We start from the raw sequence: 22,051 nt of genomic DNA, 5'->3' as shown, positions 1-22,051 counted from the left end.
AGCAAAAACAATAATGTATGATGATCAACTATGAATGACTTAGATATTTTGATCAATACAATGATCCAAGACAATTCTTCAGGACTTACGATGAAAAACACTATCCACCCGCCTCTAGAGAAAGAACTGATAAAGTCTAAATGCAGATTTGAAGCATACTTTTTTAAAACTTTATTTTTCTTGCGTTTGGGGTTTTTTTTTTTTTGGTCTGCACTTTCTTTTGCAATATGGCTAACATGGAAATATATTTTTGCATGCTTAATCTATATCAAATTGCATGCTATCTTGAGGGAGGGTGAAGGATGGGAGGACAAAGCATATTTGGAACATTTTTACATTTTTACTTTTTCAGGTTACAAAGGACTTTATCATTTTAATACACATATTTTTCACCCAATTACACGTTAAAACAATTTTTAAAGTTTTGAGTTCTAAATTCTATCTCTCCTACCCTCCTCTCCCCACTTCCCTCTCTGAGATGGTAAGCAATGACATATAGGTTATACATATGCAATTATGCAAAACATTTCTATATTAATCATTTTGTATAAGAAGACTAAAATAAAAAAAAGAATTAAAGAAAGTGAAAAATAGCATGTGTTAGTCTGTATTCAAACAATATCAGTTCTTTCTCTGGAGGTAGATAGTATGCTTCATCATTAGTCCTTTGGGATTGTCTTCATTGCATTGCTGAGAATAGCTAAGTCATGCACAATTTTTCATTGAACAATATTGCTGTTACTGTGTATGACATTCCACTGGTTCTGTTCACTTCACTTTTCATCACTTCATTTAAGTCTTTCCAAGTTTTTCTGAAATCACCCTGCTTGTCATTTAATATTCCATTACAATCATATACTACAGCTTGTTTAGCTATTCCCTAACTGATGAGCATCCCTTTGAATTCCATTTCTTAGCCACAACAAAAAGATGCTATAAATATTTTTATCTAAATAAGTTCTTTCCACATTTTTTTTGCCTTTGGGATACAAACCTAGCAGTATCACTGGATCAAAGGGTATGCACAGTTTTATAGCCCTTTGGGCATAGTTCCAAATTGCTCTTCAGAATGGCTGAGTCAGTTCACAGTGCCACCAATAGTGCATTAGTGTTCCAGTTTTCTCACATGGCCTCCAACATCCATCATTTTCCTTTTTGTCATATAAGTCAATCTACAGGCGTAGGTGGTACCTCAGGGTTGTTTTAATTTGCATTTCTCTAATCAATAGTGATTTAGAGCATTTTTCATATGACTATAGATAGCTTTGCTTTCTTTGAAAACTGTCCATATCCTTTAATAATTTATCAACTGAGGAATGACTTGTATGTTTATAAATCTGACTCAGTTCTCTATATATTTGAGAAATGAGGCCTTTATCAGAGATACCTGTTCCAAAATTTTCCCCCGTTTTCTGCTTTCCTTATAATTTCAGTTGTACTGGTTTTATTTGTGCAAAAACTTTTTAAATTTTATATAATCAAAATTATCTATCTACCTTACACTTTGAAATGTTCTCTATATTTTCTTTGGCCCTAAATTCTTCCCTTATGCATAGATCTGACAGATAAACTATTCCATATTCTCCTAATTTGCTTATGGTATCACCCTTTATGTGTAAATTATGTATCCATTTTCCCATTTTGACCTTATCTTGGTATACAGTCTGAGATGCTGGTCTATACCTAGTTTCTGCCATACCATTTTCCAGTTTTCCCAGCAGTTTTTTTTTCCCCAAATACTGAGCTTTTCTTCCAAAAGCTTGGATCTTTAGGTTCACAATATACTAGATTACTATGGTCATTTGCTATAATGTAATTTTCACAAATTTGAAGAATCCACCCCGAATATTCACATGGACTATTTGTGCCCGACCTGTGGTAGAGCATTCCACACTTGTATTGGTCTGATCAGCCACAGTGAGAAACACTGTAACTTGACTCTATTAGTGATGTCATTTTGGTCCTTTTTGAGAATGAAGAACAACAACCATTTCAGTGATCTGCCACTCTGTTTCTTAGCCAGTACCAAACTGTTTTAATAATTATCACTTTATAATAGTTTGAGATCTGGTATGGATTGCCATATTTCTTTTTTAAAATTTTTCTATTTTTTTGTTAGGTTGGGCTCTTTTCTTAATTTGTTGGCTTTTCTACTTTTATAAGATGCATGCCCAATTCATGAATCTTTTCTCTCTCTCTCTCTCTCAATGTTTAAAAGAGATTTCCCTTGAAAGACTGCATTTGCCAAATCCCCAAAGTAGTTTCAATTGAATTCAATTCAAAATAATTCTATTTTGCAATTGATTCTATATTGTATTGATTTCATATGGTAATGATTTGCCTAAGTCCCCTTTCTAGTACCTTTAGGAATAGTTCAGGAATTCACATTTCCCCTTAGTTTAAAGGTCAGCCTGACCATAAGTCACTATAATTAAAAGGAAAGGACTGTCATCTTTTACACTATTAGCTCTTAGGCAAATACTAAGACATCTGGTATTATCTTTAAGTTCTGAAGCCAGCTCTAAGAGATATATTGTTCCTGAATTGTCCTTGCACCATTAACAAAAGCCATTACCTCCCTCACAAACTTTTCTAGGTGTCATACAGTCTGCTAACTGTGATCCACTGGGAAAGATTACAGGATACCAAAGGATCCCATAAATCAATCAGCATTCTTTAACGACAGAGGGAAGTGGTCACTAGCTCCACATGAGTAGTGGTCCACATTCTTCAGGAAATCCAATCATAATGTTCCTGTCACCATGATGATATCACACCCATCACCGATTATACTGTTTTCCATCTGTGATGCTCGCTGTTCTTTGTTCTCTCGTACTGCCAAAAACTATATGAAAGCTAATAAGCCCTACCTCTTCAGCTTTGGTCACGGGAAAGGCTGTTGACCCAATTCATTGGTTACCACTAGCCTAAGAAATTGATCATGCTCAGAATTTTGTCTTTCAATTGACCTTAATTTTCAACTGTTAACACGTTGTTGCTGTTGTTCAGTCACTTCAGTCATGGCCAGCTCTTCATGAAACCATGGACTATAGCATACTAGGCCCTTCTAATCTGAGGGGCTCATATGCCAATGTCATACTGTCCATAGGGTTTTCTTGGCAAATACACTACAGTGGTTTGCCATTTGTTCCTCCAGTTTTCTTTTTAAATTTAGATAGAGGTTAAGTGACTCATCCAAGGTATGTGTCTGAGGTCAGATTTGAACTCTCTTCTTTCTGACTCCAGGCTCAATGTTCTATCCATTGTACCACCTAGTTGCTCCATAACACACTGCAGTCTTTTCTTTAATGAAATTATCTGTTGTTTCTATGATGTGTTCTTTGAAATACCAATCTTTAGGATTATTCTCTATTGGAGTTTGAATATTTTATTTATATGGCTTTCAGCTGTTATATTTTTTGGGCTGTGGTCTGTAATGTTTATAGTTCTACTTTTCTATATCCATTTATAATGGGTTTTTTGTCCTAGCATGTGGTCAATTTTTATAAAGTGTCATTCACAATTGAGAATATGCATATTCCTTTTTATTCCCATTTGTAAGCACCAGAGAATCATCATATCCAACTTATTTAAAATTCTATTCTCACAACATCTATTATGGTTTTTGTTGCTGTTAGATTTGACATGATCAGAAAAGAGGTACATCAAAGTCATTTATAGTTTGGCTGTCTCTCACTACAATTAAATTTTCCTTTTGAAGATTTCAATATTATGCTACTTGGAGACATGTGTGTGTGTGTGTGTGTGTGTGTGTGTGTGTGTGCGCGTGTGTGTGTATTGAATGTATTAAGTACTGATTTTTCATTATCTATAATGCTTTTAAGCAAACTGCAGTTTCCTTATTTTTAATCATGCCCATTTGTACTGTTCCTTTGTTTGTGATCATGATTGCTAACCCCCTTTGAGTTCACCTGAAGCATAATAAATACAGCTTTAGTTCCTCAAAAACTGTGAGTCTTTTTTTGTTCAAGTGTGCTTCTCTTAATCATACTGTTGCAATCTGCTTTTTAATTCATTCTGACACCCTTTTATTTTGTGGGTAAGTTTAGCCTACTCATGTTCACAATAATTTTGGTTAATTTTGTGTATCTCTACATCGTAACTGCTTATATATATTTTTCCCCTCTGTTCCCCTTGCTCCAGTAGTTTAAAAAAAGGGGTGAGGGGGGAGTGGAGAAAAAGAAGGAATTTCATCATCACTACTAATCTGTGAATAAATTAGTCTCTTACTCTTCACTAAGTCAGACCCCAATCTCTGGTTTTTTTTTTAACTATTTTTTAATTATACTCCTTTATAATCCAATTTCCAAAGGTGAAGTTTGTTTTAATTGTTACTCTTCCTTCCCCCCCATCTGCCCTTCTCCCTATTTCCTACAGAGTTTAATGTATTTCATCAACAATTATGTTTGTGTTCATGCACGTATACTTGTGAAACACTTCTTTATCCAGTTTAGGTTAAGAATGAGGTTCATGTGGTGCCAACATCCCCATGTTTCTATATAATCTATTCAAGTATGTGAAATAGGTCCTTCCCCCACTCATCCTCATGAAGAATCCCTAATGCATTCCTTTTTCTCTCCCTTCCCCACTCTTAAAATTACCGTAACATAATATGTTTTGCATGATTGAACATGTATAACGTGTATCAAATTGCTTACTGTCTCAGGGAGAGGGGAGGTACGGCAGGGGAAAAGAAAATTTGGAATTCAAAAATTTTTTTAATGAATGTCAAAAATCATCTTTACATGTAACTGGAGAAAAATAAAATATCCATAGCAATAAAAATAACACTTAGGTGTTGTGTGTTTGTCTTACTTACTGTCTTCTGTGCTCTGTGAAAAAAGGAAATTTCTGAAAGGACATTTTTCTCCCTACTAGAATGTAAGCACTTTAACTATGACTAATTACTCAAATTTATTTTCTTTTGCAGGTTACTTTTTAATCTAATGTTTTCAACTCAAAGTTTTTACATGCACCTATGATATTTTCATTAAGAATGCTTGAAAAGTTCTCTATTCTATTATAGATACATCCCCCTCTTTCCTCCCTAATCCCCCAACACAAATACACTCAGTTTTGTACAGTAAATTATGCCTGATTGCAAGCATTTTGAAATATTTATTTCAATATTTTTCTCTCCTTTACAGTAGTTGCATAGTTTTTCGTGATTTTCCTAACTATGGTTCCTCAGTCTTTCAACTCAATCTCTGAGGCTGCTAGCAGTATTTTTTCTTTAACTTGGAAGCTCTGCATTTTGATTCCTACATTCCTTGGTTTGCGGGTTTTGTGGGTTTTTCTAAGCTTATGATTTCTTTCAGAAAGAGACTGGTGGATTCTATTTTCACTTTGCACACCAGTTCTAAAATCTGAGCAGTTTTATAACTTTTAGAACTTGTGATCAGGTTTATTTTTTGGTTTGGGAGGAGACACAATGTTTAAAAATTCTCCCATCTGGACCTGTTTCTCAGGCCAATTGTTTCTGTTGGTAAGAAACTTACATTGTCTTCTATTTTTTTGATCTTTCAACCATGCTCTTGATATTTCTTTTTGTCTTACAGAACCACTGAGCTATCACTGTGCCATAAGATTTTTCAGGGAATCTACTACTTAGGTAAGGTTTTCCACCTTCTGTTTATACTCTTTATATGATATCATTTTATATTCTATATGTTATATTATTCTGTATTATACAGTTTATTCAATTTATACTGCTATTTACATTCTTAATTTTTTCCCTCTAGGACTCTAATATCATTTAAAATTTCATTTTTGATTGCTTCATTACGTCTAGCCACTCTTGAAAATGTGAAAAGGTATTGAAACATGGGTGCAGTGTCAGATTACAACTGCTACCTAAGACCAGTCTTATTAATAAATTTATGGAGACTTATCAATCTTGCTGATGTTAGCCAAAAGGTGATAAATTTTTATCATCTTGACTTCCTTGGAATACATACCTGGTAGAGTTATCACCGGGTTCAAAAACATGAAAAGTTTAATAGCTTTTTTTGGGTATGTACTTTGCCAAATAGTAGACCAATTCACAGTTCTACTAAGAGTGCATTAGTATATCTATGTTACTACAATCCTTCTAACAATTGCCATTTTCTTTTTCTCATCATCTGATGAATGTGAGGAAGAACTTCAGACTTGTTTTAATTTTCATTTTCCTTATTATTAGTGATTCGAGCATTTTTTCATGTGCTTGTTACTTTTAACTCTTTTTTAAAATTCTTCCTTTATTTCTTCCAAGAATTCTAGTTGACCTCATGGCCAAATTGTGTTTTTATTGTGGTGTAGTGGACAGAGAAGTGGTCTTGGAGTCAGGAAGTTCCAAGTTCAAATCCTAACTCAGATTGGTTGTGTAATACTGGGCAAGTCATTTAACTTTTCCTAGACTCAGTTCTATCTCTAAAATGAGGGTTGTTGTGAAGAGTAAATAAGAGAGTAGATTTAAAACTCTTTGCAAACCTTAAATCCCTTATATAAATGTTGGCTATTATTATTATTTATTAACATTAGCTCTGTTTGCAAATGTTTTGGAGTTATTCTCTTCTTTTGGGTTTGTGCCTTGGACATCCCAGGCATGTGCAGAAGGGAGTTTTTTTGCTGTGATTTTGTGTTAAGGCCAGGCTTTGTGTACTTATGGAGGAAATACCAGGCAGTTGTATGGTCCTGTTATATATTTACTGAGGTCCAGCTTCTTCATTGTCAGGGTACTGAATGCTTCTTGAAGGATCTCAGGCAAGGCTCAGACCAAGTGGCTGCAAACATTCAGTAAACCTTTAAGCCATCTAACCTAAGGGCACACGGTTTGCCTGTGGTCCTTCTAGAATGAGTTTTGCAGGCTTGGGAAATGTAGCTCTTACCCTGGTCACATGCCCCTGGTTAAGAGTGCAAGATGCAGCTTCAAGGTCAGAGCAAGAGAACAGCTGACCCCTGGCATGAGCTCAGAGAGCAAATCCACAGTCCTGCTCTGGCGTCAATAAAACACTCAATCTTCTGACTTTACCCTGTATTGCATCATACAAGTCTTCATGGTTTTCTCTACTGCTACTGCTACTAACATCCCTTTCATCATTTTTGTAGCACAACAATACTCCACTATATTCATATTCCATGTTTCATTTGGCTATTTCCGGGTTTTTGTTACACTCCTCTTTTAGTTCTCCTACCGGTTTGAATGCTTCTATACAAGTCTCCTTTAGTCTCATTTACTTTTTAGTCTCCTTTACTCTCCAACTACACCACACCTATTATTTTAAGTATAGGTGACCCCTCAAGGCTCTGTCGTAGCTGCACTTCTCTTTTCTCTATATATTTATCATCTCTATGCAGGCAACTAAGAAGTATATACCCAACTCTCTTCCCTGGGCTTCAGTCCTACGTTTACCAACTGTCTATTGGATATTTACGCTACATGTCACAGAGACATCTCAAATGCAATATATCCAACATATATCCTTTTGCCCCAAATCCACCCACCTTCTCAAATTCCCTATTATTACTGAGGGTATTACTATCATTCCAGTTAGGTATACAGCTTCAGTATATTTCATTCCTCTTTCTTACTCCTTCCATATATCCAATCACACCAAATCTTTTTTGTTTTTTTCTATCACATCTCTTAAATACATCCTATTCTTTCCACTGACACAGCCACCATGCTAATTGGGGCTTGAATCACTTCTCATTTGCATTATTATAGGTCTTCTAATTCATCTCCCTGTCTGAAGTCTCCCTTCATTCAGTCTATCCTCTATAGAGTTGACAAAGTGATTTTCTTAAAAGTTCATAGCTGACCCAATAATCTCACACAATATCCTCTGGTAATTATTACTTTTAGGATCAAATTGTAAAGTTTTGCATTAAAAGTTCTTTATAATCTTGCCCGTTTCTAGCTTCCAATTCTTTTGTCACATTACTCCACTCCTTGAACTCTGCAGTCCAGCAGCCCTAGTGGCCTACTTTCTGTTTCTCACACATAACATTCCATGAACTGCCTCTATTCCTCGGCATTGACTGAACTGCACTTCTTAGAATTCTTGGTTTCCTTCCACATTCAGATCAAACATTATCTTACACTGTAGGAATTTCCAAGTCCCACAAGATGCTAATTTCCTTTAAGGCTTTAATCTCATGTTCTACTTTGCATGCATCTCAAGTATGTCTATTTATATGATTCTATCCCTTATTAAAATAGAAGTTCCTTGAACACAGGGATTATTTCTGGTTTTTCTTTGTGCCTCTGGCACTTAGACTGTGCCTGGCATACAGCTAGTGCTTAATAAATGTTTGCTGACTAATTGAATTCTTTTGTGTCCATGTGTCTTAATAGGAAGACTCCCAGAGAGTGTGCAATATTTTGTTATTTTAGTGAATGGATTTTCTTTTTCTTTTCCTATCTCTTCCTGCTGGTTTGGGTGATAATCTACAGAAAGGTTGATGATTTTGCGAGTTTACCTTATCTCCTGCTACTTTACTGAAACTGTCTGAATTAGTTTTTAATTGAAACTCTTGGATTATTTAAGTATATCATTATAATATTCACAAAAAGTTGATAATGTTGTTTCTTCTTCTCCCATCCTCTCAATTTTTTCTTGCCTTATTTCTATAAATAATATTTCAAAAATTATATCAAATAATAATGTTAGCAATGGACATCCTTCCTTTGCCTCTTATCTAGAGTTTCTCGATTGTTGGCTCTTAGTTTAAAGATCAACAATATATTCGTTCCTATGCTTTTTATTTATCAGAAGCTTTTTCTGAATTTACTGATATAGTTATGTCATCTTTATATTTGTTATATCTTGTTATAGTGATAATTCTAATAAAGAACCAACCCAATCTCATCAAAGCAGTTTTTAATATGCTGCTATATATAGTCTCTTTGTATTACCCTATTCAATCTTTTTACATTAATATTGATTTTTATAAACACTGGTACCTAAGTTTCTCTCACTGCTCTCTCCCTGGTTCAGATATTAAAACCACATTTTTCTGACTGAAATAGTTTGATAGGATGCCCCCCCCCATTTCTGCAAACAACTTGCAACACTAGAATGAATTGTTCTTAGATTTTTGCTAAACTTCACTTGTAAATGTTTGTTGATATTCTCCCCCTGATGCAGAGAAGTAAACAAAATTAGGAAAAAAATATACGCAATGACTATAAAATGTAGATGAAAAGAACTACTAAAGAATTAAAACCGCATGTTGTAAAAAATTTTAAAAACAAGCTTACTGCAAAAAAAAAAAAACATGAAAAGATATTTTCCCCTAGCATTTAGCAGAAGTGGGGATCTAAAGCAGAAGTGGCGCACAACACTTTATATGTTGTATCTGTTCACAGTGCTAATTAATTTTGCTGAAATATTTTTCTCTTCCTCATTTAAAAAAAATATTTTTTTAACATCTTGGAGAGGTATTGGTGAGAGAGGGTACATAGAGAAATGTAGGTGATTTAAAAACAAAACATCAAGAAAAATATTTAATTTATTTAAAGAATAATTACAACTGCATTGTTGAAGTGAAATTCACCTAAAACTAGAAAGTTTAGGTCCATTTGGTGAACTAAAACAATGGTTCTAAAAGTAATAATGTTGAAAATATGAAAATGTCTAGATAAGTAGCATAAATTAATAATTTTCTTGTATCTTTCAGAGACATAACTCCAAAAGTAAGATAATTTAGAATGCAAATTCCACACCAAGATGGCAGAGTAGAAAGGAAAAGTAAAGCTCAGCTCTATTCCACTATTAAACAACTGTATTACTAAACAACCCATTCCTTCAACCAGCAGTAAAGGTGATATAGATTCTCTCAGGGACAAAGGTAAAGAGTTTCACACCTCAGTGGCATTAAAAAGAAATTCCCTGTGGGAAGAAAGTGAAAGTGAAAGACTAAAGTACTCAACTTACAATTAAGTCACTAAGGGACAGAGGTGAAAGTGACACTACATTAAAACAAAACAAAACTTCTAAGTACTAGGGAAAAAGTAAAACCTCTGGGTAAAGAGAAGGAAATCTCAGCTTAGGCTAACTAGTGGATTTTTTTTAAAGGTCTTCAACTTGCCTGAGCAGAAAGAAAACCTCTGAGAAACTATGATGAAACTGAAATACATCGGGCATTAAGGAAAAGGCCTAAACTAGGTCTCTCACATCCTCCGATTTAACTAACGATTAAAGAAAAGACCTCTCCTTCCCCTCTCCTAATCCAAAGAAAAAGGATTCAACTCAGGCAGGATTATGGGAGACTATCAGGTATCTGTGGTGAAGGAAAAGACCTAAAGAAAGACAACACAGGCAAAGGAAAGGTGCTCAACTTAATTTGATCCCAAGAGTAAGGAAGACCTAGAACTCAACTGCTGAAGCTTGAACAACAAAAATGAACAATAATCAATCAATGAAGGACTTTTATGATGGCAATTAAGACCAAACAAGATGAACTCAAAAACATTTGTAATCAAAACTCCAAAGAAAAAGGCAGTTTTCCCACAAGAAGTAGAATTCTTCAAAAAATGATGCCAGAGTTTTTAAAAGGTATCATAAAAGAAATGAGAGAAAGGAACTACAAAAGAAATCAATAGTTTAAAAAAAGAGGTACAAAACCTGACCCTAGTGAACCTAGTGAACTTTGTGAAAATAAGAATGGACGTAATGGAAATCAGTGACTCCAAAAGATAATGCTTAGTCTTAAAGTAAAAAGAACAGGAAACTAATGGAAAATATAAGATATTTATTATCAACAACTGAACTGGAAAACAAATTAAGGAGAAATAATTTAATAGTCAAAATTACCTGAAATCCATAACCAAATAAAAAACATGGATACCATATTTTTTTTTAAAAAAATCATTAAAGAAAATTGCCGAGACATATTAGGACAAGAAAATAATATGAAAATAGGAAGAACTTACTGATCATTTCCTGCAAGAAACCCCCAAATGAAAATTCCCAGGAAAGTCATTACCAAATTCCAAAACTTCCTGACAAAAAAAATACTATAAGAAGCTGAAAGAAAAGTTTCAAATAATGAGCAACTATTTTGTCCAGCTCAGTAAAAAAAATTTTTGGTAGTTCGATTGGTATGGCACTGAATAGATAGATTAATTTAGGTAGAATTGTCATTTTTATTATATTAGCTCGGCCTAACCATGAGCAACTGATATTTCTCCATTTATTTAGATCTGATTTTATTCGCGTGAAAAGTGTTTCATAGTTATGTTCATATAGGCCCTGGGTTTGTCTTGGCAAATAGACTCCCAAATACTTTATAGTGCCTTCAGTAACTTTGAATGGAATTTCTCTTTCTGTCTCTTGCTGTTGGGCTTTGTCAGTAATGTATAGGAATGCTGAGGATTTGTGTGGGTTTATTTTATATCCTGCAACTTTGCTAAAGTTGTTTATTATTTCAAGTAGTTTTTTACTTGATTCTCTAGGATTCTCTAGATAAATCATCATATCATCTGCAAAAAGTGATAATTTAGTTTCTTCTTTTCCTATTCTAATTCCTTCAATTTCTTTTTCTTCTCTTATTGCTACAGCTAATGTTTCTAGTACCAAATTGAATAATAGGGGTTTCACCCCTTGTTTCACCCCTGATCTTATTGGGAATGCATCTAGTTTATCCCCATTACAAATAATGCTTGTTGATGGTTTTAGGTAGATGCTATTTATAATTTTGAGGAAGGTTCCTCTTATTCCTATGCTTTCTAGTGTTTTTAATAGGAACGGGTGTTGTACTTTGTCAAAGGCTTTTTCTGCGTCTATTGAGATGACCATATGGTTTCTGCTAGTTTTGTTGTTGATATGGTCAATTATGCTAATAGTTTTCTTAATATTGAACCAGCCTTGCATTCCTGGAATAAATCCTACCTGGTCATAGTGTATTATTCTCGTAATGAGTTGCTGCAATCTTTTTGCTAATATTCTTAGATACCACATCTCTCCTGTCAGATTGGCTAAAATAACAAATCAGGAGAATGATAAATGCTGGAAAGGATGTGGGGAAATTGGAACATTGCTGCATTGCTGGTGGAGTTGTGAGCTGATCCAGCCATTTTGGAGGGCGGTTTGGAACTATGCCCAAAGGGCTATAGAAATGTTCATATCCTTTGACCCAGCAATACCACTTCTAGGGTTGTATCCCAAAGAAATCATGCAAGCGGGAAAAGGACCCATATGTACAAGAATATTTATAGCAGCTCTCTTTGTGGTAGCCAAGAATTGGAAATCAAAGGGATGCCCGTCAATTGGGGAATGGCTGAACAAGCTGTGGTATATGAAGGTGATGGAATACTATTGTGCCATAAGAAATGGGGATGATGCAGACTTCATAACAACCTGGAAAAACCTACACGACATAATGCTGAGTGAGCGGAGCAGAGCCAGGAGAACGTTGTGCACAGCCACAGATATATGGATTCCGTGAGGACCAACCCTGACATACTGCGCTTTTCTCAGCAACCTAAGGGGCAAGGACAACTCCAGGGGACTCACGATGGAGAATGCTATCTTCATCGAGACAAAGAACTGCGAAGTTTGAATACAGACTGAGGCACACTACATGCTCGCCTTTTCTGCTTCTCTTTTGTTTTTGTTTTTGGGGTTTTTTTTTTTGGTTCTGTTTCTTCTTTCTCATGATTCATTCCATTGGTCAAAATTCTTCTCCACGACTTGACTAGTGCATAAGTTAATTCAATGCGACGTTATACATGACAGTTATATGAGACTTCATGCCGTCTTGGGGAGGGAGGGGGGAGGGAGGAGAGAAAAACTGGAACTCAAAACTATGTAGAACCGTGTGTGGTGAACTAAAAATAAATAAAGAAATTTATAAAAAAATAATGAGCAACTACAATCAGAAACAATTTTAGAAAAATTTAGCAGCTCTGGTTTTGAGGAGCAAAGGACATGGAATGAGATATTCCTAAAGGCAAAAGACCAAGGTCTATAACTAATAACTTATCCAGCAAAACTAAGCATCATCCTACAAATAAAATGGAAGGTTTTCTAATATTCCAGATGAGAAAAAAAACTATAAATTAAGAATTATAAAATATAAACATGGAAGTCAAGAGAAAAATAAGAAGCAACTGCAAGTGAATAATCAGAAAAGACTTTAGGACAAACTGTTTATATTCTAATGGAGAAGGGGGACGTTATAAGGTTTCTTTTAGCATCCTTTTGTTACAAGGAGTAATAGATAGATATAGTCAACTGAGAAAAAAGACCTAATATTTTTGTTATGTTTTAAAGACATAAGAAAAACAAAAAAGATAGGAGAAGATACATTAAATGAAAATGAAAGAAAAAAAAGTATAACTTGTTAACAAACTTAATTGAGTTGTATAAAAACAGAACTGTATGTCAACATGGAAGGAGTAAGGGGAATCTAAACTGAGTAAAAGAGGGAAGAACACACATACAGAGTTTAGTGTAGAAATATATTCAATTTAACAGGGGCAGATTGGAACAGGAATAGGGGAAGATTAATATAATAGAGAAGATAGATTTAGGGAGTTATAATTTTTTTTAAAAGCCTTAAGCTTAAAGAGAATATAGTAAAGAAACAAATAAAAAGAAAACAGTAAAGGGTAACAACTTGAAATAAACAGAGTGAGGAATATAGGAAAATATACAATTTATATCATAACTGTAAAGGGGATGAACTCATCAATAAAATGGAAGAGGTAAAAAAAAAACAGCAATAATAACAGATACAACGCCTACTAGGTGCGAGGCACTGTGCTACACGTTACAAATGCAGTTTCATTTGAGTCTCACAATAACCCTGGAAAGTAAAGTGATACTACCCCCATTTTTACAAATGAGGAGACTGAGGCTAATATGGATTAAGTGACTTGCCCCAGGTCACACTGCTAGTAATTGTCTGAGGTCAGATTTGACCTTAGGTCTTTCTGATTTCAGGCCTACCTCTCTATTCACTGCACCATCTAGTTAAAGAACAGATTAGAAAGCAAAATGATACAATATGCTGTTTATAAAAAACATTTTAAACAAAAGAAGGAAAAAGGAAGGAAGGAAGGAAGGAAGGAAGGAAGGAAGGAAGGAAGGAAGGAAGGAAGGAAGGAAGGAAGGAAGACTTGGGAATGCTGATCAACACAATGAGCAAGCATAATTCCTTAGGACTCATGATAGAACATGCTGCCCGATTCCTGTCAAAGAGGTGTGAGATTCAAAGTGCAGATTCAGATTTTCTTTTAGACATGGCAAATGCAAAATTTGTTTTAAAGACTGCACATTTTTAACAGGGGGTTTGTTTTTCTTGCTTTCTCAATGGAGGGCAGGGAAAGTATGAAGAAGGGAGAAAAGACTGATCTATGAATATAAATTTAATTTTAAAAAGGTAATAAAGTTTTCTATAATTGGACAGATATTTTAGAAAAATCAATTGTAGACTAAACTTAATCCTAAAAAACTGATGGTTACAGACTAAAAATCATAGAAATGAAAGATAATTTCATTTAAAATGATGACAACAATGAGACAACATTCCAAAATTTTAGTAATACAGCCAAAGTAATCCTTAGGGAAAAATGTTTTTAAAACTTTATTGCTATGAATTGGTATAACCATTCTGAAAGGAAACTTGGGATCACAGGCCCTAAAATTGTTCAAAGAAAGAAGAAAAGATCCCTTATGTACACAAATATTTTTAATAGTCCATTTTGTAGCAACAAAAAGCCTCTGGAAACTAAAGGGATACCCATTAATTGAGGAATGGCTGAATAAGTTGTGGTACATGAATTAATGGAATGCTATTGAACTGTAAGAAATGAAGAAATAGATGATTTCAAAGAAATATAAACATAAATGAACTGGTGCAAAACAAAGTGAGCAGAATCAAAAGAATAATTTCTACTACTATAACATCAGTGTTACAATCACTAACAATTTTAAGAACTTTCATAAATTGATGAAGAAATAATTAGCAGAACCAGGAGAACAATTCATACAATAATAACAATGTAAAAGCAAATCATTTTGAAAGCTACACGTAAAAACTGTAGATAAATACTATGATCATTCAAGGTTCCACAGGACAACTGATGATATATATCGATATCCATTATTGAGAGGTGATGGACTTAGGGTGCAGAATGAGACATATACATACATACATACACACACACACACACACACACACACACACACACGTTGCATACAGCCATTGAGAGAATTTGTTTTGCTCGACTTTTACATATTTGTTATGAAAATTGGTTTTTCCTTTCCTTTTCTTTTTTTTCCAATGGGTGGTGGAGTAGGAGGGAGAGAAAACAGATTTCTGTTAATGTTAATACTAGGGATGGAGAGTTGCTATAGAAGTGAAACACTGCATGTGCTTTCAGATGAGGTCACTATTATTATTAGTTTTACTTTGTTACAAATACCTGTCATGTAGTGAGAGTAATTTGTAAATGTGTATATTGCAATAACAAAACAGATAAAACTTTTTCAAAAAACTGAAAAAGACATCATTTCAATAAATCCTAGTGGGTCATTTGTTTGTTTTGGAAGATTCTTTTGGTGACTTGAAGTGAGACGCAGTTCTTTTGCATTCAAATAGTCCACAGACAAAATATTTTGAATACCATTGGTCTAATTCTGAGGGTTCCGAAACCTCAAAATATTTGAAAAATTACTACCTAGATTTTTCTTTCAAAAAACAAAAACAGAGCCTAAATCTTACTTCCCTTATTTTCCAATATCATTTCAAAAAGCAACTTAGAAAAGACTGGTACAGACAGATACAGATGGTACTGCTAATATCCCCAATCATCTGTAGCACTTGCCCTCAGGTGGAATTGTATCTAAATTTATTATTGACTGAATACTTGTGTAGCTCTAGGCACAGAGATTACTAACATTTCTCCCACACCCCATCCTGTTTTCCATGCTAAAAGTAAGAAATTCTTCCTTATGTTTAAGTTGTTATTTTAAAATTCATCCTACTTCTTGTTTATATTTGTTTGGATATAGAAAAATATACTCAGCAAGTCTTTTGTAAAAACACTCCACACACTTGAAAACAGTAATGCCAGGCCATCAAGTTTCTTTTATTTAGGCTTAAGAGTAAATAATTAAAAAACACAATAAAACTTGTCCTATAGTTTTTCCTTTGACATTGTGTCAAGTACTCTTTTCTAAACCTAATTTCTCTATAATCTCTTTTCACCTATAATGACCAAAACTAAATGAAAAGTCAATAGGCATAAAAAGCATTAATTTTTTTTTTACTAAACACTAACACAAAGGATAAAAAATGTTGATTGGCAAATATGAAATTTTTCATCTACTAATTCAGGAAAATCAACTTACTTGATAAGATTCTGGAAAGCATAACCATCTGTCCACTGTTCAGTGAAAGAGGCTCCATGTCGGACAGTAGTGAAGTGACCTAGTCTCAGACGGTCCTGCATGCTTTTATCCCTGCATGCCATCTTCTCTTGCTTTGACTAACGAAAAAAGATAAAATGGGAATGAAAGAGGAGGAAACATGATATGGAACCATCATCACTCACTCATTCTTAAAAACACAAGAATTACTGTAGCTTACAAGGGTAAAGCAAGGCCTGCCCATCTATAAAGTTATTTAACACCTCAAATAGTCACCATCAACAAATACTTAAGAATGGTAACAAATAATACTACAGTAACGGAATATACACTAATGCCCAGTTTTCTAGCAGAAAGAAATAGTCTAGATAATTTGATTTTCTGAATGGAAGTCACACCTTTTAGAATCAACTTCTTCTTCATAATGCTTATCTTTCCTTTTCTTTAAGAAATGTACTTTATTGATTTTTCTTTAAATCAAACTCTTCAAATCTTCCCTTGTCACAAAGCAAAATAATTACACAAAAACAACTAGTGATTGAATTTGACAATAAAAATAGCATATTTCCTCAGTAGCTGCCCACCTTTTCTGAGGCAGAAGATTTTATTATCTAGTCCCTGTGATCTTTATTATTTCAAATATTAAAAAAAAGAATTTCGGTATATACAACATTAAAAGAGATTTTAACAAACAAAACTATAAATCTCATAGCATGTTTTTTTCTTAACAAAAGTATATAAGTTTCATGTTACTTTCAAACTTCACCACTTGTCTGGGCTTCCTTCTGTGTGAGGTAAATAAAATGTGAAGACTTCACAGAGAAGATGTGTACAAATGTGTGTGTGTATATATGTATATATATACACATATACACACACACACACACACACACACACACACACACACACATATACATACACACACACATACACTAAGAAATGTTAAAGATCAAGAAATAGGGAAATAGGGAAGTGAAAAAAAATTCTGAGGCCATGAGAGTCTGATGGCTCAGCCTCTGGGAAAATTTACCCTGCAACTTTTTGTTCTTTCTTCTGGTTCTGCTTTAAAGATTTGCTCAGTAAGGATAGGGTCACTGTGACCTGCTTTCCCTTACTGTAAAAGTACTGTAGAAGAATGGAGAGGGTCTCCCCCTCCCCTTATCCTATTCTCCTTCTTTAGATTTATAGATGTCACTTCAGTTGTAATCATTAACTAAAGGAATGCGAATTGGAGTTTTTGTGCCTCAATTTCCCAGTTCTTTGTCTAGCTTTTGTGCTCAGGTTGTAAGCCCACCTCCCAGCCAATGGTGAAAAGGGTCAGAGGTGGGCGGGAATTCTCGTGTTAGGTATAATTATGGGTGCTTTGCCCCTTGTAAAGCCTCTCCCTTGCTAGATCAGTTCTAGCAGAGGATGCCCTATTCTCGAGAATTGAATAAAATTTATTTCTGTTCCCACCCTGAGATGAATCCTTATTATAAATTTAATTGGTGAGGGTCTTTCATCCCACACACTTCTGAACTTCCTTCTACTCTCTAACGTGCATTTAAAAAAACTTCCTAATGGCCCTCTTTTTTAGCAACATTAATGCTAATGCTCGGTCTTTCTCCTCACTCCCACTAAAAATAAAGGGAGGAGAGAACTCATAAAAAATATGCAAACTAAATCCATCACACAGTGGTCATGTATGAAAATGTATGCCTCCTTCTGTACTTTGAATCTATCACCTCTCTGTTAGGAAGTGGGTTTGTTCACTGCTTTCATCAGAGTTCATAAACCATTCAAAGTTGTTTTTCTTTTCTTTTTCTAAATTTTTTTTGGGGGGGGGTGCAAAGGGGAAAGCAATTGGGGTTAAGTGACTTGCCCAAGGTCTCACAGCTAGTAAGTATGTTAAGTGTCTGAGGCCACATTTGAACTCAGGTCCTCCTGATTCCAGGGCTGGTGCTCTACTCACTGTGCCACCTAGCGGCCCCTCCAAGTTGTTTTTCTTTACAATCTTGCTGTTCATGTAAAAATTGTTCTCCTGGGTTTTTCTCACTTCACAGTGCATCAACTTATACTACCTTAGATTCTTTGAAATCATCTTTTGACATTTCCTCCAGCATATTAAAACCCCACCACACTGATATACTATAATTTGTTCAGTCATCTCCAATTGATATTGCACTATGACTGCTTATTCTTTGTTGTTGTTTTTGTTTCCTTTCCTTTTAATCACCTTTTCAGGATCAGGAAGTTCATTTTGCTTCTCTTTCCTTTCCTTATCAACTTCTACTTATTTATCAGAAATGTTGGATACATTTTTACAAACAAATTCATTATGTATGATGCATGTGTGAGTGCAAAATATGTTCAACCTTCCTTTGTCCATTTCAACTAAGAGTAAAGGTCATTTGATTCATGGTCACCCTTAACCTCCCTCCATATTTGTATATATTCCTTTTGGTCATGCACCACAATTATGAGAAATAGCAAGTTCCATCTTTTCTTCTTCCTTTCTATACTAGCGTATTCCTTTTACCCTCCCTTCTTTTACCCCTCAAAACCCTTAGAACAAAACCAATGTATTTCTAGATCCTCCATTTTTCTTATTTAAGTTTTTTAATACCCATTGAAAACATTAAGATTCTGAAAAGATATTTGTTTCTTCTCTCCCTTACGACATTGTTTTATAACCTTAACCAAGTGTTCAAATGAATTTACTTTTTCCAAGTTTCTCTTAACCTTCTATGTTTGCATTTCAAAGTTCCTCTTCAGCTCTGGTCTTTGAATCAGAAATGCTGTAAGGTCTTGTATTCCACTAAAGGACTGTTTTTTCATTGTAGAATAATATCTAGTTTTTAAAATTATTATTCTTGGTTCTATTCCTATATCTTTAGGTTTTTGGAATATTGTATCTATGATCTCCTCTCATTTTTAGTAGAAGCTACCAACTCTCCTATGATGAACACTACAGTTTCTTGGAGCCTTAAATGCTTATTTCAGGATGCTTGTACTGTATTTCTTTTTTGATATGGGAGCTCTGGCTGACATTCCTGGAATTCTTTTCAGCAGATTCTATTTTTACTTTTCCCTATGATTCTAATATATCTGGCAATATTCATTCATTATTTCTTGAAATAAAGTGCCCAGGCCTATTTTTAAATCATGGTTTATAGGTAGACCAATGAAATTCATATGGAGGCAAAACAATCTAATGCGAAATAATTAAAAGAAGGAAAGAGAATGGGGAAAAGAAACAAGCATTTATTAAACATCTACTATGTGACAGGTACTTTGCTAAGCACTTTTATAAATAATTACCTCAGGTGACCTTCACAATCACCCTGGGAGATAGATGCTATTAAGATCCCCATTCCACAGTTAAGAAAACTGAGACAGACAGAGATTAAGTGACTTGCTGAGGCCATGCAGCTAATAAGTCTCTGAGGAATTTTTTTTAACAGAGTTGGAGGTGGGAAGGAGAGAAAATAGGGGTTTTTTGCTTTCCTTTTATTTTTTCTAAGTAGAGAGGTAGAAGTGATAAAGATGTGGACCAACTACATAATTTTTCAGATCATATTTCTATATTGTTAGTTTTACTTTGTCAAAAGATACCTCCCACAGAGTGGTAAACATCTATAAATACTGTTTTACTATTTTAAAAAAACACTTCAGTTTTTTAAAAGTCCAGTGATTTCTTAAAGTTATCTATTTTCCAAATGAATTTTTAAAATATTCATTACATAACATGATAAATTTTTTAATCTTTTGAATTTATTCTAGTATTCTATTTCATGGAGTTAATGATTTCTGCTTGGTTTACTCTGATTTCCAGGGGAATCTATTATTTGAATACAGCTTAGTATTTTCCTTTCTAAGCTGTTCATGCTACTTTCAACTCCTCCAAAATTTGTTTTGTTTTTTAAACGTCATGCTTCATTTCTTCTAGGTAGTCTTTGTGGAACATCAATTTTTTTTTTCTCCAAGTCTCTATTTACAGTTGTTATAGTAATGCTTTCAGGACAAATTTTGGTGATTTCTGAAACAATTAATTCTTACAGTAATCAGTGGGTTTTTTTCCCCAGTTTATTCATCTTTTCAGTCTCAGTTTCTAAGCTGTGACAGGGCCACTTTTTGCCCCCTGTGGAGAACTTTGTCCTGCCTGGTTTCAACCTGAGTCACAAAGATTCTGATACTGACTTCCACATTCTAGAGTTATGGCCTCTTGGATCTTTGAGATTCAAAGTGCCAGGAGTCCCTGAGGTACCCCAAAGTAAGGAGTGCTATGATCTCACAGGTGATTTTCAAGTCTGATACCATGAGTTCTGGTCCACTCCAGGTCTTTCTAGTGGAAGTCTCAACTCTCACTGCCTCCAATACAGAGCCCTGTAGAGTACACACACTGGGAGGCTGCCAGTTTGTTTTTCCACGTTAGTAGTGGCTTTCTTGGTGGCTCCGGTTCCTACTTCTGGTGAGCTGATGGCTTACTTTTCGTGCAGTTCTGCAATAGATGTAATCACTTAATATAGTCTTTCATTTCTTAATCATTATTCGGGCATGTAAAATTTCCAATTTTTCTGCCTCCATGTAGGTGGACTGTTTGGATAGAACTCTTTCCCTTTCTATTTTCACTTTCACCATTTAGTCTTGGTCATTTTCCCTAGATACCTAAATTACTACAATAATCGCTCAACTTGTTGCTTTGACCATAGCTTCTTTTTATTTCAATCTACCCTAAAGACGGTTTCCAGATTAATGTTCTTGCAATACCATTTTGAATAACTCTCACTCATAGGTATGTATGCCTATACACACATACACACACTACTTTCTTAGCTAACCTATTAAAGCCTTTGGGTGCTGATATTTTATATTTACATTATAATCAATATATTAATAACATCTATCAATACATAACTATTCATTTATATATTCTTACATCAGGTACATATTATATTTTTTCACATCTCCAAGCCTCAATTCAGTCTCTTAATATAAAAATAACAGAAATGTGTTTTAAAACTTTCTTAAACTTTGAAATTTCCTTGTCTCAGTTGAGAAAAAAATGTGGCCTTTCTCTAAACACTATGACGATCGGCTGCCACTATGTTACTGACGGTCCTGAACAATGAGACTATTCTCAACTGATGTCACATATAGGTCATCTCTTCATATCATAATGAACCAACTTAGTGCCATATGTGTGTGTGTATGTATGCATGTATGTATAAAAGCAGAAAATGGTTTTTAAGATTGCTCTAAGTATTATCGGTTTCCCTGACTCTATAAGTAAGAGTTGACCTATCCTTTAGTCAGAGAACTTTTATGATGATCAGTTGTCATGATATTATAGGTTAATAATTAATAATTATAGACAAGAGGTTAATTCTCAACTGACCCTGGGCCACATGATAGGATACATTTTTAATTTCTCGAAATTTTCACCCTCACATGAAAGTAAAATGCTAAATAAATGAGTAACTGCATAACCTCCTGGACAAAGTATTATGTTTACCCTTTAAAACTAATTACTAAATCATTTATTACTTCAATAAGCATTTATTACTATATACAAGGGACTGTGCTATACACCAAAGATAGAAAAAGAAAAAAGATACCAAAAAAAAGGGATCTTAAGGAGCATGTATTTTACTATAATCAAGGGCTAAAACAGCTTTTACCAAACCCAC

The 22,051-nt window shown here is 34.4% G+C and overlaps 1 protein-coding gene across 3 annotated transcripts in view; it reads right to left on the bottom strand.

Annotated features, from left to right (window-relative positions):
* TLK2 (tousled like kinase 2) overlaps window positions 1-22,051 on the bottom strand; it is a gene marked incomplete at its 3' end in the record, with an annotated part of 165,637 nt that overhangs the window by 59,205 nt on the left and 84,381 nt on the right. For all 3 annotated transcript variants that reach the window (XM_036754613.1, XM_036754616.1, XM_036754615.1), the window contains 1 exon segment: window positions 16,365-16,501. In XM_036754613.1, coding sequence (XP_036610508.1) covers window positions 16,365-16,501 — 137 coding nt within the window.

Source organism: Trichosurus vulpecula, chromosome 4 (genome assembly GCF_011100635.1).
Source record: "Trichosurus vulpecula isolate mTriVul1 chromosome 4, mTriVul1.pri, whole genome shotgun sequence".
Classification (NCBI taxonomy): domain Eukaryota; kingdom Metazoa; phylum Chordata; class Mammalia; order Diprotodontia; family Phalangeridae; genus Trichosurus; species Trichosurus vulpecula.
Note: the sequence above shows the minus strand (reverse complement) of the source record. Positions and strands in the feature narration are given on the sequence as shown.